This window comes from Mus pahari, chromosome 5 (genome assembly GCF_900095145.1).
Source record: "Mus pahari chromosome 5, PAHARI_EIJ_v1.1, whole genome shotgun sequence".
Taxonomy (NCBI): Eukaryota; Metazoa; Chordata; class Mammalia; order Rodentia; family Muridae; genus Mus; species Mus pahari.
Window position 1 is genome coordinate 34,773,451 of NC_034594.1, and position 12,333 is coordinate 34,785,783.

At 35.3% G+C, this 12,333-nt stretch overlaps 1 protein-coding gene across 5 annotated transcripts in view; it reads right to left on the reverse strand.

Moving 5' to 3' along the window:
* Positions 1–12,333, reverse strand: part of Boll (boule homolog, RNA binding protein) — a 97,574-nt gene that overhangs the window by 79,543 nt on the left and 5,698 nt on the right. For 3 of the 5 annotated variants that reach the window (XM_029538918.1, XM_021198437.2, XM_021198439.1), the window contains exons 3-5: positions 10,472–10,563; positions 4,527–4,581; positions 1,915–1,990 (exon numbers count right to left, since the gene is read on the reverse strand). In XM_029538918.1, coding sequence (XP_029394778.1) covers positions 1,915–1,990; positions 4,527–4,581; positions 10,472–10,563 — 223 coding nt within the window. The remainder of the gene's footprint in view (positions 1–1,914; positions 1,991–4,526; positions 4,582–10,471; positions 10,564–12,333) is intronic. The other 2 variants (XM_029538919.1, XM_021198438.1) reach the window with 2 other exon arrangements.

Consider the following 12,333-nt stretch of genomic DNA (forward strand, 5'->3'; position numbering starts at 1 on the left):
AAAAAAAAAAAAAAAGACTTTAAATAAGTATGATACAATCTGTATAGTCATGCTTAGGTGTAGAGTAAGATACAGGGGGGGGGGTTTAGAAGATCCTCCTAGAAAGATAGTCTATGGTTATAGAGCGATGGGGGAATGGGGAGAGACTGAAATGGAAAGATTAAATAGAGAGGGCATAGGTAAGAGTGGGGTAAGGAAAAGAGTATGTAGGGGGACAGCAACACTAAGGGCCATTTGAGGGGCTCTATGTAAACCTACTACTATAGAAGCTTCTTAAAATACATTTATACAAGATATCTAAATGGAGTATCCAAATAAATGGAGAGATGATGTCCCAAACTAGAGATCTCTAGCCACCAAATAAAATCTACAGGGCCAGAAATGGGTTACATCTAATTGAGTTGTTGGCCAAAGGAGCCCCATGGAGACCCTTGAACAATCCAAGCTATTGCCAAAGTTATTGGTTGCTCTTGAAAAATTGATGGTAAGGTCCTATTTCTGAATACAACATTTAAATATTTTATTGAACATGGAAAAATTGAGCTGGTGCCTAACCAGAACCTTTACCACTATTGACTGGTGTTTGTAATACTGGAAGGTACTCTATGCTAACCCAGCTAGAAATCCTGTCATCTACAACAGTAAACTGTCTTCATGATACACTAGCATAATAGTGGCACAAATGTGAGAGTAATCACTGTGAGAGTAATCAACCACTATCTGACAATATTTAAGGGCCACTCCACAAGATGGAACCTATGCCTGACATTGCTGAAGTAGTGGCTAAATAGGCCATGGACCTAGGGAAAAACCAAATGCTACTGTTCTGGTAATGTAACATAGCAATAAAATGATTCCTAATGACACTCTCCTAGACCCTTAGATCCAGTTCCTCACTCAGTCATCATCAGAAGTGTCCATTCCTTCTGCAGGAGATGAGAAATAATTCAGAGACCCACAACTGGGTAATGAATAGAGAGTGACAGACTTTGGAATACTTTTGGAACATCTTAAATGGGATGTCTTCATCAACTCCCCCTCCGCTGACATCAGGGCTCAGGGAGCTATGTGGAAGAGGAGGCAGAAAGATTCAAAGAAACAGTTGGAATGGACTGACACCAAGGAAACAGTGTCAGACACAACAAGACTGACCTACATATGAATCCACAGAGACAGCAGCAGCATACACAAAGGCTGAAGGGAGGAAGTAGACATGAGCTTCCATCCCTAACCAGTAGCTATTTGCAACTGACAACTGCTTATAAAGGAAAAGTTTTGTTTTCTCCAGTGGAGTTTCACTGAGTAGGCCTCATGCCCAGAAGTAGATAGCCAATGCAAAATGAACTCAATGGCATTCTGTAGATTTTTTTTGGTTTCATATTAATTTGTTAGAGCATTAAAAAATACTGTCTTTTGCTTATATATTATGGTTTCTGACTGTTTTTGTAAGTTCTATTCCTGTGTGTTTGATGCTTTTTCACTTTTTAAAAAAATGTGTTAAAATTGTTTTTAATTGCCTGGTGTGTGTGCGTGTGCAAGAGAGAGAGAGAGAGAGGGAGGAGGTATGGAGTTGGATGGGTGGGAAGGCTCTGGGGGAGGGTAAAAAGTGATCTCAACAAAAAGAAAATGCTATCATGATACACAGTACTTTATTTGCTAATTAGTTAAAAGATTTTTCTTTTAAAATGTTGTTAATAGAATATACTTAATATTGTTCAGGTATATTTCTCCTACACCCTCAAACCAAAGAATTTTAATTTTTGGTAAGAAGTTTTATATAAGCACCACATTTGCTAAAATAAATTTATTACATAAAAGAAAGAGGATATTTTAATAAAAGTTCTAGAGGAGCCTAATATTTCACAAAAGGACTATGTAAAATATTTTAAAAGTCCATTAGTTCTCAATACATACGAGGAATCCCTACTTGTTGTTTTCTTATTGCTGGACCAATGTTGAGTTTCTTATCCTTATAATTAAGTTTTTCAGCCTAAAATAAAGAAAAAAATCAGTCATTTTGACACAATGATTTGTAAAAATCAGTGACAAAACCCAGTATGAAATTGGCAGACATTGTATGACTTTTTTTCTTCTTTTAAAAAATGTTTTATGGATCACAGGATGGCTTCAAACTGGATATGTTATCTTATGACTGTGAACTTCTGATCCTTTGTCCTCTACCTCTCAAGTGCTGTGATTGTAGACATGTGCCATATTGCCTGTCTATGTGGTATTGGGAATTAGTATGCTACAAACTGAGCTACATCCCCCAGACTAAAAAAGATGGTTCCTAGGTTCAAATAATCTATCTTTATCTTGGTTCGGCAGTTATGAATCCAGGTGATGTAGTATTTAGTATTCATCATTAACTTGCTGACTGTATTTGTAACTTATATATTCTTTAAAATTTATTTCCAATTTCTGAACCACTATTTGTAGTTATTTCAAGGTTATTAGTAGACATTTACAGAAAATGTGAGTAGTCTAACACACAAGTACTCAGGTAAGATCAAAGTTGATTTTATTCTTGCTCTAGCTATGATATTTTAATCATATCCCTTTAGATATTCTTTTCGCATTATATGCTTTAAAATAAAATAAAATGGCTTCCAGGTGTTGAAGCATTAGCTAGTGTTCCTAAGTACAAGAAGGTTGTCAAATGCTTTATGGAGAAAACATGTTGACATGCTTATAATTCAAGTATGGATATAGTGCTATTGGCCATGAATCTAATATTAATGATTCAACAATTATTAAATATAATGTCTATTATGGCTTGGATATGAAGTGTCCACCCTTCTTCCAATAAAGTCAACTGATAGATCCAACCATAGGAGATGATCAGATGATAAGGGATCTGACTTAACAGATTACTTATGAGTCAATAATTTGATAGCATTATTGGGGAATGGTGGAAAATCTAAAGGTAACACTTAGTTGGAGGAAATGAAAGTCATAGGACATATGCTCTTGAGAACTACAGCTTATCATTGCTCTCTTCCTTAGCCTTTCTCTGCTTTCTGACTACTCACTAATCAGGAATGTTCTGCCTTGCGCAAGACCCTGCAACAGAATCAGCCAGCTATGAGCTGAAACCTGTGAAATCATGAGCTAAAATAATCTTAACACTTTTAAATACTCTCTCTCAGGTCTTTGTGATAATACAAATTATTGCTAACACAATTTCTTTAAATATAAGCACATAAAACCAGGTTATATGTTGATTTACTGGTAGCAATAATATTGTGACTAGAGGAACTTTTGGTACCTTCTTCAACTAGGAACACCAGAAGTTCAGTATTCACTAATTCAGTATTTATGGTGACTTTACAGAATATAAAACTACTATGGATAAGAATTGACTATGTATGATCTTAATAATATATAATTAATTAAATTACTTTCTTCTAAAAAGGTTAAATGTTTATACTTGCTATAAGTTAAAAACTATCAAAATAAACTACAGGCTATATCCATTCTATTAATGAAAGTTCTTGGGTTATGAAAAGTATTTCAAAGGAAGGAAATAATCTCAGGTAATCTTATTCTAGTAGTTTACATTTGTAGTGTTTCTAAGGAATTAAAAAAAATCCTATGCATCACAGAGATATATTCTCAAATTACCAGTTTAAGCAAATAAAGCAAAACACACTGTATCTTTTTTTAATAAGTTATTTTCTTTATTTGCATTTCAAATGTTAAACCCTTTCCTAGTTTCCTCTCTGAAAATCCCCTATCCCCTCCCCCTGCTCCCCGACCCACCCACTCCCATTCGTGGCCCTGGCATTCCCCTATACTAGGGTATAGAACCTTCACAGGATCTAGGGCCTCTCCTCCCATTGATGACCGACTAGGCTATCCTCTGCTACATATACAGCTAGAGCCACAAATACCCACCATGTGTTTTCTTTGATTGGTGGGTTAGTCACAAGGAGTTCTGGAGGTACTGGTTAGTTCATACTGATGTTCCTCCTATGGGGCTGCAAACCCCTTCAGCTCCTTGGGTACTTTCTCTAGCTCCTTCATTGGGGGCCCTGTGTTCCACCTAATGGGTGACTGTGGGCATCTACTTCTGTATTAGTCAGGATCTGGCAGAGCCTCTCAGGAGACAGCTATATCAGGCTCCTGTCAGCAAGCTCTTGTTGGCATCTGCTATAGTTTCTGGGTTTGGTGGTTGTTTATGGGATGGATCTCCAAGTGGGGCAGTCTCTGGATGACTTGGAATGACTTCAGACTGCTTATTAGAGGTCAATGGCAATCTTTTTGTTTGTTTGTTTGTTTATTGTTGTTTTTTTTTTCCGAGACACAAACTTCTCTGAATAGCCCTGGCTGTCCTGGAACTCACTGGCGTCAATGGCAATCTTAATATAAATGCACACACACACATACACACACTTGCATGTATTCACACATACCTGTATACAAATGGATCACTGTACTTGCACTATACCATTATACTACCATAAAGGATTAGTTTCACAGAAATATGTTCCAAACCACAAATTAAATACAATGAAAGAACTTACCTCTTGTAAGATTTTTTGTGCATCTTCTTGAGTTTCAAAAGTGATGAAACCATACCTAAATAAATGCATTAAATTATTACCATTTTCTTTTTTTTTCTTTCTTTTTTTTTCTATTTTTGGTTTTTTTTGTTTTTTGTTTTTTGTTTTTTTTTCGAGACAGAAACTTCTCTGTGTAGCCCTGGTCATCCTGGAACTCACTCTGCAGACCAGGCTGGCCTCGAACTCAGAAATCCACCTGCCTCTGCCTCCCAAGTGCTGGGATTAAAGGCGTGCGCCACCACTGCCCGGCCTTATTACCATTTTCTTAGAACATCAAATTACATTTTATTTTGCAGTTCTGGGGATTCAACCTAAGGCATGCAAGTTTTTTTTTTAAACCACTGAACTATATGCCTAAACCTGTATTAATATTTTTACTTCTAAAATATTGGCCACTGTAAAAAAATAAGTCTTTCTGTATGCTGTACCAGCATGGGAACCACAGATTAATACGTCATCCTTGCTTTTCAAAGTGAAGGGGACTGAAGGGATAAGGAACTCAGGAACCTTCAGAGTTGTAGCACTGAGATGCAAGCACACGAGAGATTTATGTTCTGGGTTAAAGACTGGGATAAGACAGATTTCAGACCAAAACAATCATCTTTGACTTCTTTCTTTCTTTTTTCTTCCTCCTACAGGTTGTGGATAAAAACAAAGGCCTTGTACATACAAGGCAAGTGCTTACCACTGAATACATCTTTAGCCCTGTAATTTCCTTAGAAAACAAGACAACTTATAAAAACTACAAATTTTGCCTTAGAGTAATCAAAGTAAAAAAAAAAAAATCAACAATAAAATATTTCGGGACTGGAGAGATGGCTCAGCGGTTTAGAGCACTGACTGCTCTTCCAGAGGTCCTGAGTTCAATCCCCAGCAACCACATGGTGGCTCACAACCATCTATAATGGGATCTGATGCCCTCTTCTGGTGTGTCTGAAGACAGCAACAGTGTACTCATAAAAATAAAATAAATACACAAAAAAGATTCATTAAAAAACAATAAAATATTTCAATATAAAATTTCTAATACTTATATAGACCTTTACATATTCACCATTTAATATTTAATTACTGTTACAATAAACTAATACGATGACAACTAGTATATTTTCCAAGCAACAGCAATAAAAATACAAACTAGATTAAAAAAAATTCTTGTATTTAATTTTGGCAAGCAAACAACCCCAGCAATTAGGGAGCATAGGAAAAAGAACTGAGTTCTCGCTCAGCCTGGGATACACAGAGAGACTGTTTTCAAAGGTTAAAAAAAGAAAAAAGATATATGTATGATGTACATTATGCCCAAAAGCTAAATTCTAGGAAAAAGAAATAAAACATAGCTACCAAGTATGAGTGCTGTTTAGACATTAAACTCCTGTTAATAATGCTAAATATTATAATTATCATTTTATAACTCATAATTACTGTACCAAGTATTCCTTCTTGTTTAATGTCTGTTTACTTTTGTATTGGGGAAAAAAAGGTCTTCCTACATTCTCAGCAAGTGCTCTACTACCTGGCTATATCACTAACATCAAAGTAACTTTTTTTTTAAAGAAAGAAATTTCTCTTTCCTGTTTGTCCAAATACTATTTTTACACTGACTTTTTTCCAGTGTATGATTTTTGGGATCTTTGTTGAGAATCATGTGGCGGTGTGGGCTTATTTCTGGGTCTTCTATTTCTTTGGTCTTTGTGTGTGCTTTTGTGCTCATACCGGAGTCTTATTTATCTGTAATGTCTATGGCTCAGTCATGAAATAAAGCATATGATATCTGCATAAGACCCACTTAATTTGCTTAACATATCTTCAGTTGCATTCATTTTCCAACATGACTTCATTCTTCTTTATGGCCATATACATAAACTGCATTTTTTTTTTATCTACTCACAGTAAATAAGGATTGCCTTCCTTCTGCATCATTGCCAGGATTTGTTTTATTAGTGACTGTCATTCTGACTGGCATAAGAATCTCAATGAAGTTTTCACTTGTATTTTTCTGATGACACAAGGTTAAATATATTCCTATACATTTGTTGGACAATTATAATTTGATTTTGAATATTGTCTTCTCATTTCATTAGCTCATTTACAGACTGGATTGCTTTGTTTTGGCTGTTTAAATTTTTTTGTATATTGTAGATAACAGTTCTGTCTGATGTATAGTTAGGAAAGATCTTCTCTTATTCTATAAGCTATCTCTTCACTTGATTGTTTCCTTTGTGTGCAGAAGCTTTTGAATTTAATGAAATACCAGTTGTTAATTGTTAGTGTTTTCCCTGAGTGACTGCAGTACTATTACGTTATGCCAATACCTTGAAATGTTTTTATAGGTTTTAGTTTCAGGTCTTAGGTCATTAAGGTGTTTTATCATTTGGGGTTACACTTTTTATTTTAATTTATGCACATGAAGTTTTGTTTTTGTTTTTTTTTTAAGGATTTATTTATTTATTATATGTAAGTACACTGTAGGTGTCTTCAGACACTCCAGAAGAGGGCGCCAAATCTATTTACGGATGGTTGTGAGCCACCACGTGGTTGCTGGGAATTGAACTCAGGACCTTCGGAAGAGCAGTCAGTGCTCTTAACCGCTGAGCCATCTCTCCAGCCCGCACATGAAGCTTTGAATGTGTACTCCTGTGCTTAGTGTCCAAGGAGGCTAGAAGAGGGTGTGAGATCCTTCGGAACTAGAGTTACAGATGGCTGTGTTGTAGGAACTGCTCTGGCAGAGCAGCAAGTGCTCTAACTGAGCCATCTCTCCAGCCCCATTCTCATCATCTCTTATAAACCAGTTTAGTCTTAGTTTCCTTGCTGCTGTTTGTTTCTGTATCTCACTGTTGCTGTTATACACTGGCTTAAGTTTTTACAATATTATCTTTGTTGTGTTGTCTACAAATTTATCATTTCACTTTTCCAATTTAGTGGAATATATGTCTTAAAATGTCCTGAAATGACTGTAATTTTTGAAATTCATTATCTGTTGCAATCGCTTCCATTTTAGATCTAATTTTGTTAGTTTAGCTAAGAGCTTATGGATCTTGTTTCTTTCCAAAACACTGTTGGTTCTTTCCCCCATTTCCATTTCATTAATTTTTGTCTTTTTNATCTCGATTCTTTGCTTTTATTGACTTTTTTTTTGGTTTGTTCTTATTCTTTCCCAAAGCTACAAGGTATATTACTATTTACCTGAAGTCTGATTCTAAATGCTTTTATTTTCAGCTACAAATCCCCCTTTATGATTTCATTCGATTTCATAGGTTTGCATATGTTATGATTTTACATATTTAATTCTCAAAATTTATAAATTTACTTAATTTTTGATGATCCAATCGTCATTCTAGAAAACGTCTCCATGTTCTAAACTGTTTATTTCTAAATTTATCTCACTGTGCTCAGAATAAAAAAAAATCAGTTTTTCATTTGATAAGCTTTGCTTTGCATCCTATTACATGATCTATTTTAGAAAAAGTTGTATGAGCCAATCAGAAGAATGTGTATTCTGCAATGTAATGTTCTGTAGATTCAAGGTCAATTTGATCTATGATGTCATTTAACTTAGACGTTGTTCTATTTTCTGTTAGAATGATTTATTAGTGAGACTAGAGTATTTAAATGACCCATTATTATTGTGTTAGGGTTAGTCTGTGTCTTTGTACACTGGTAATTCTTGTTTTGCGAAATTAAGTGCATCGGTGTTTGGTGCATATATGTTTAGAACATTTTCTCTTGAATTCTTTCCTTAATCAGTATGAACATAGCAACTCTTATAAAGGAAAGCATTTAATTGCAACTTGCTTACAATTTCAGAGGTTTAGTCCACTGTCATCATGGTGGGGGCATGGGGGAACAATGATAGACATGGTGCTGGAGAAGGAGCCAAGAGTTCAACAATACCGAGCAGCAGGAAGAGAGAGACACTGGGCCTAGCTTGGGCTTTTGAGCACCCAAAGCCCACCCCCAGTGACACTTCCTCCAATAAAGTCATACTTCCTAATATTTTCAAAAACACCTCTCGGTGATGACCAAACATTCAGATATATGAGCCTTGGGGAAACCTTGTCTTTCAAACCATCACATTCCATTCCTTGGCCCCCATAGGCTCATTTCCATATTATAATGAAAATGCATTTAGTCCGACTTCAAAAATCCCTATAGCTTATCACAGTTTCAACACCATTTAAAAATCCAAAGTTCAAAGTCTCTTTTGATATTCAAGGCAATCTTTTAACTGTAATCCCCTATAAAATCAAAATCAAAAAGGCTAACACATACTTCCAACATACAATGGCATAGAGTATACGTTATCATTGTAGAAGGGGGAGGAGAGAGCACAGTAAGGAATACTGGACCAAGAACGACTGAAAACCAGCAGGGCAAACTCCAATCCTGCAAGGCCATGTCCGATGTCAAAGCACTCTTTAGATCTCCAACTCCTTTCAGCTTTGTTGACTGCAACACACTTCTCTCATGCATCTACAGCATTCCTCAGCAGGTATCCCATGTCCCTGGCACCTCCAACATCTTTGGTATCCAATGAAATACAGGTTTTACCATCACAGCTTCATGCAGGTCCTATCTGGGCCTACATGTAGGAACATCGCTGACACATGCTTGGCATAAGCAGCTTTTCTTAGCCACAGAGGAAGATTCTATAACCTTTTTCTTGTATTTTTGACTCTAAAGCCAGAACCATGTGGCTGAAGCTTGCCAAGCTTTGCTGCTTGCTGAGGCTGAACTCAGTCTTCTTGTTCAAGTACATTTATACCAGCATTTTGTTGCCCATAGTTTCCTTCGCTGCGTACCCCTCTCTTTATTTCCTTTCTATAAGTTGGCAGGTTAACTGTGTGGGATCTTGTTCTGAGGTCACCAGTCCCTTTATTCAACTGAACTTCCTAAAAAAATTTTAAGACTTTTCTTAAACTACTTTTACTTCTTTGAGCAACTAGTCTTAGTTGTATTATGTCTCCTGGCACTCTCTTTTTCCTCAAACTGCACATTTTGTATTTTTTTCTTGCTCAGCTTGTTCCTTTTCATTATAGATTATATACATAAGACAGACTGCTAATAAAAACAACAGAGTCAATATTAGGCTCTCTTTAAGTCTCCTCTGTTAACACCAATAATATAAAACTTTTCAATTTTTCCTCAGGCAAATTTTGGGACAAGGGCAGAAAGCAACCACTTACTTTGCCAAAATATCATAAGAATGGTCTCTAGGCAACCTACTAATATTCTTTCCCTCTGAAATCTCTTGAGTCAGGAGTTAAAAATCTGTATTGCTTAGTACCATTGTTTTTCTTCCATGTTCCTCCTAGTATGGCCCATTAAGCCCTGCTTAAAGCATTCAAGTGGTTTCCTAATCTAAAACCCCAAAGTCATCACAATTCTTGATTTGACAAGTAATCATTCCCATTAGAATGGTAGTATTTATTTGCTCCCGAACTAGATTCTGAACCACAGACCAGATATTCTTTGAGGTTAGCAATTTTCAAATAAACTCTCTTATTGTTTAAAACAAAAATACAATTCTAAAAGCATCTGCTTCTTTAGCTGATATATATTTCCCACTCAACATTTTTGTCATATTATCCTGAATGGCTCCTTGGTCCGTATAATGGTAAGGTTTTAGACTAACTAATATTACAGTCCCCCTTTACCCTACTAAAACACACACACACACACACACACACACACACACACACACACACACACACACAAGGGGAGAGGGGAGAAGGATAACAGAGAGACAGACAGAAAGATGGGGAGGAGAGAAAGAGAGAACGTATGAGAAAAATAGGATATAAAATTCTCTACTATAAAAATGAAGACGAAATATATTAGCATATAAAACCTAAGCCAACAAAATACAACTCATTATTCTCTATATTATGTGCAATGATACTAACCCTTTGGACACTCCAGCTCTGTCATTAACAATCTTCACTTCTTTTACAGACCCATATTGGGAGAAAAATTTTCTTAAATCATTTTCGTTTGTCTAATGACATAAAAAGAAAACATTAAGAAATAGTTAAACCAATAAAAGGTGAAACAACTGATGCTTACTATGGAGACATAAAAAATTAGAAAACAAGTTGAAAAGTACTTACCATCATTAAAAATGTAGGTAAAACCACTGTTACAAAAATGTTCTTTGATTATGTAGTAGAAGGTAGCTAAATGATTATATATTAAGTCAAAACATTTTAAACCGAATTATTCCAAAACTACAAAGAACGCTAACTGGGTAAAGTTATCTTTCAGCAACTTTAAGAATGCTAAGTTGGATTAAACATATTAAACCCAGTTAGGCTGTATACTATTGACTCTAGTATTTGGGGAGGATAGCAGTTATAGCAGTGAAACTAGGTCATGGTGGCCTAATCCAGTCACTTTATACGAATCAACATAGTCTTTAGGACAGCTGAGGTCCTAGGAAATGATATATTTTCCAAATACTTGATTTTTGCCATAACAAGTTACAAACTGACTTGTCATTTCAAATTATAAGATATTTTATTTGTACTCAACATACATTTTAGCTAACTGCAGATAATATGATACAATAATAATATACAATGTTCAAGATGTTTACAACAGCTGAAATAGATAAGACAATAGCAGCTATTCCCAGAGTATTTACAGTCAGTTCTTTAGAATTTTATTCCTTGGGTTGAGTTGCAACTGTTTGTTTCTAAATATAACTTTAAGGTTATATAAGAAAGAACCAAGAGATGTCTTAGAGCTCAGCCACTCATTTTGAGTTCAGTTGCTACCACACTAACTTTAATACACTATTTGTTATTTTGGATGGTGACCTTAAGCCTGCTAAATTGGACAATGACCAATACTACACCTAAGAATAAGTAAATTACTTTTCTTCTAATAAATATGAAATGAAATCAGTGATAGAATAAGAACTGCTATTAGATATCTAAAACCAAGTTAACCCAAACTCTTCTTTGGAAGAAGAATTACTAACTCAGCCTTGTAGAGTAAGGAGAAAGTCAAGATAACTGGACTTGAAGGATTTCTCGGCTTCTAAGAACCAGAGGTTTAAAAAGTCTCACACTGTTTGCTATGATAGGGAACTATTTCCTCACTGGCTATTATTTTTGTGGTTTTGAAAAAGATATCTCATAGGACAGGCATCTGTTACCTTAATACTATGGGTATACAGAAAAGATGGCATATAAAATCCATATTGTATTTTTAGTGTGATGTGCTTTAGTGGCTTATGTGAAAATGTTTGTATTTATTGAATATTTACTTTAAAAAATAAACTAAGCTTAACTTTTTTCTTAAGTAAAAAACAAGTAATTTTACCTAAATCATGGTAAGAGTATATAGTAATAAGATTTGTGTCAAAAACCACATTTTATTACAAAATATATCTCTCCCTACAATTTCTAATATGTAAACTTAGAAATGCTTTTATAAATCAATTTGAAAGGCGTGGTATGTATGTGTGTGTATGTGTGTGTGTATGTGCGCATGCACACACACATGTGCATGAAGACAGAACTTAGGGCTTCTATAAGCTAAGCAAACCTCTATCACCAAGTAATATCCTCAGCTCATGTAAGAGTATTTGATGAATAGGGTTATTTTATTTTCTGGAGTCCATCTTCTTGAGTTAGTTATATATATTAGATACTAGTCCCCTATATGATTTAGGATTGGTAAAGATCCTTTCCCAATCTGTTGGTGGCCTTTTTGTCTTATTGACAGTGTCTTTTGCCTTACAGAAGCTTTGCAATTTTATGAG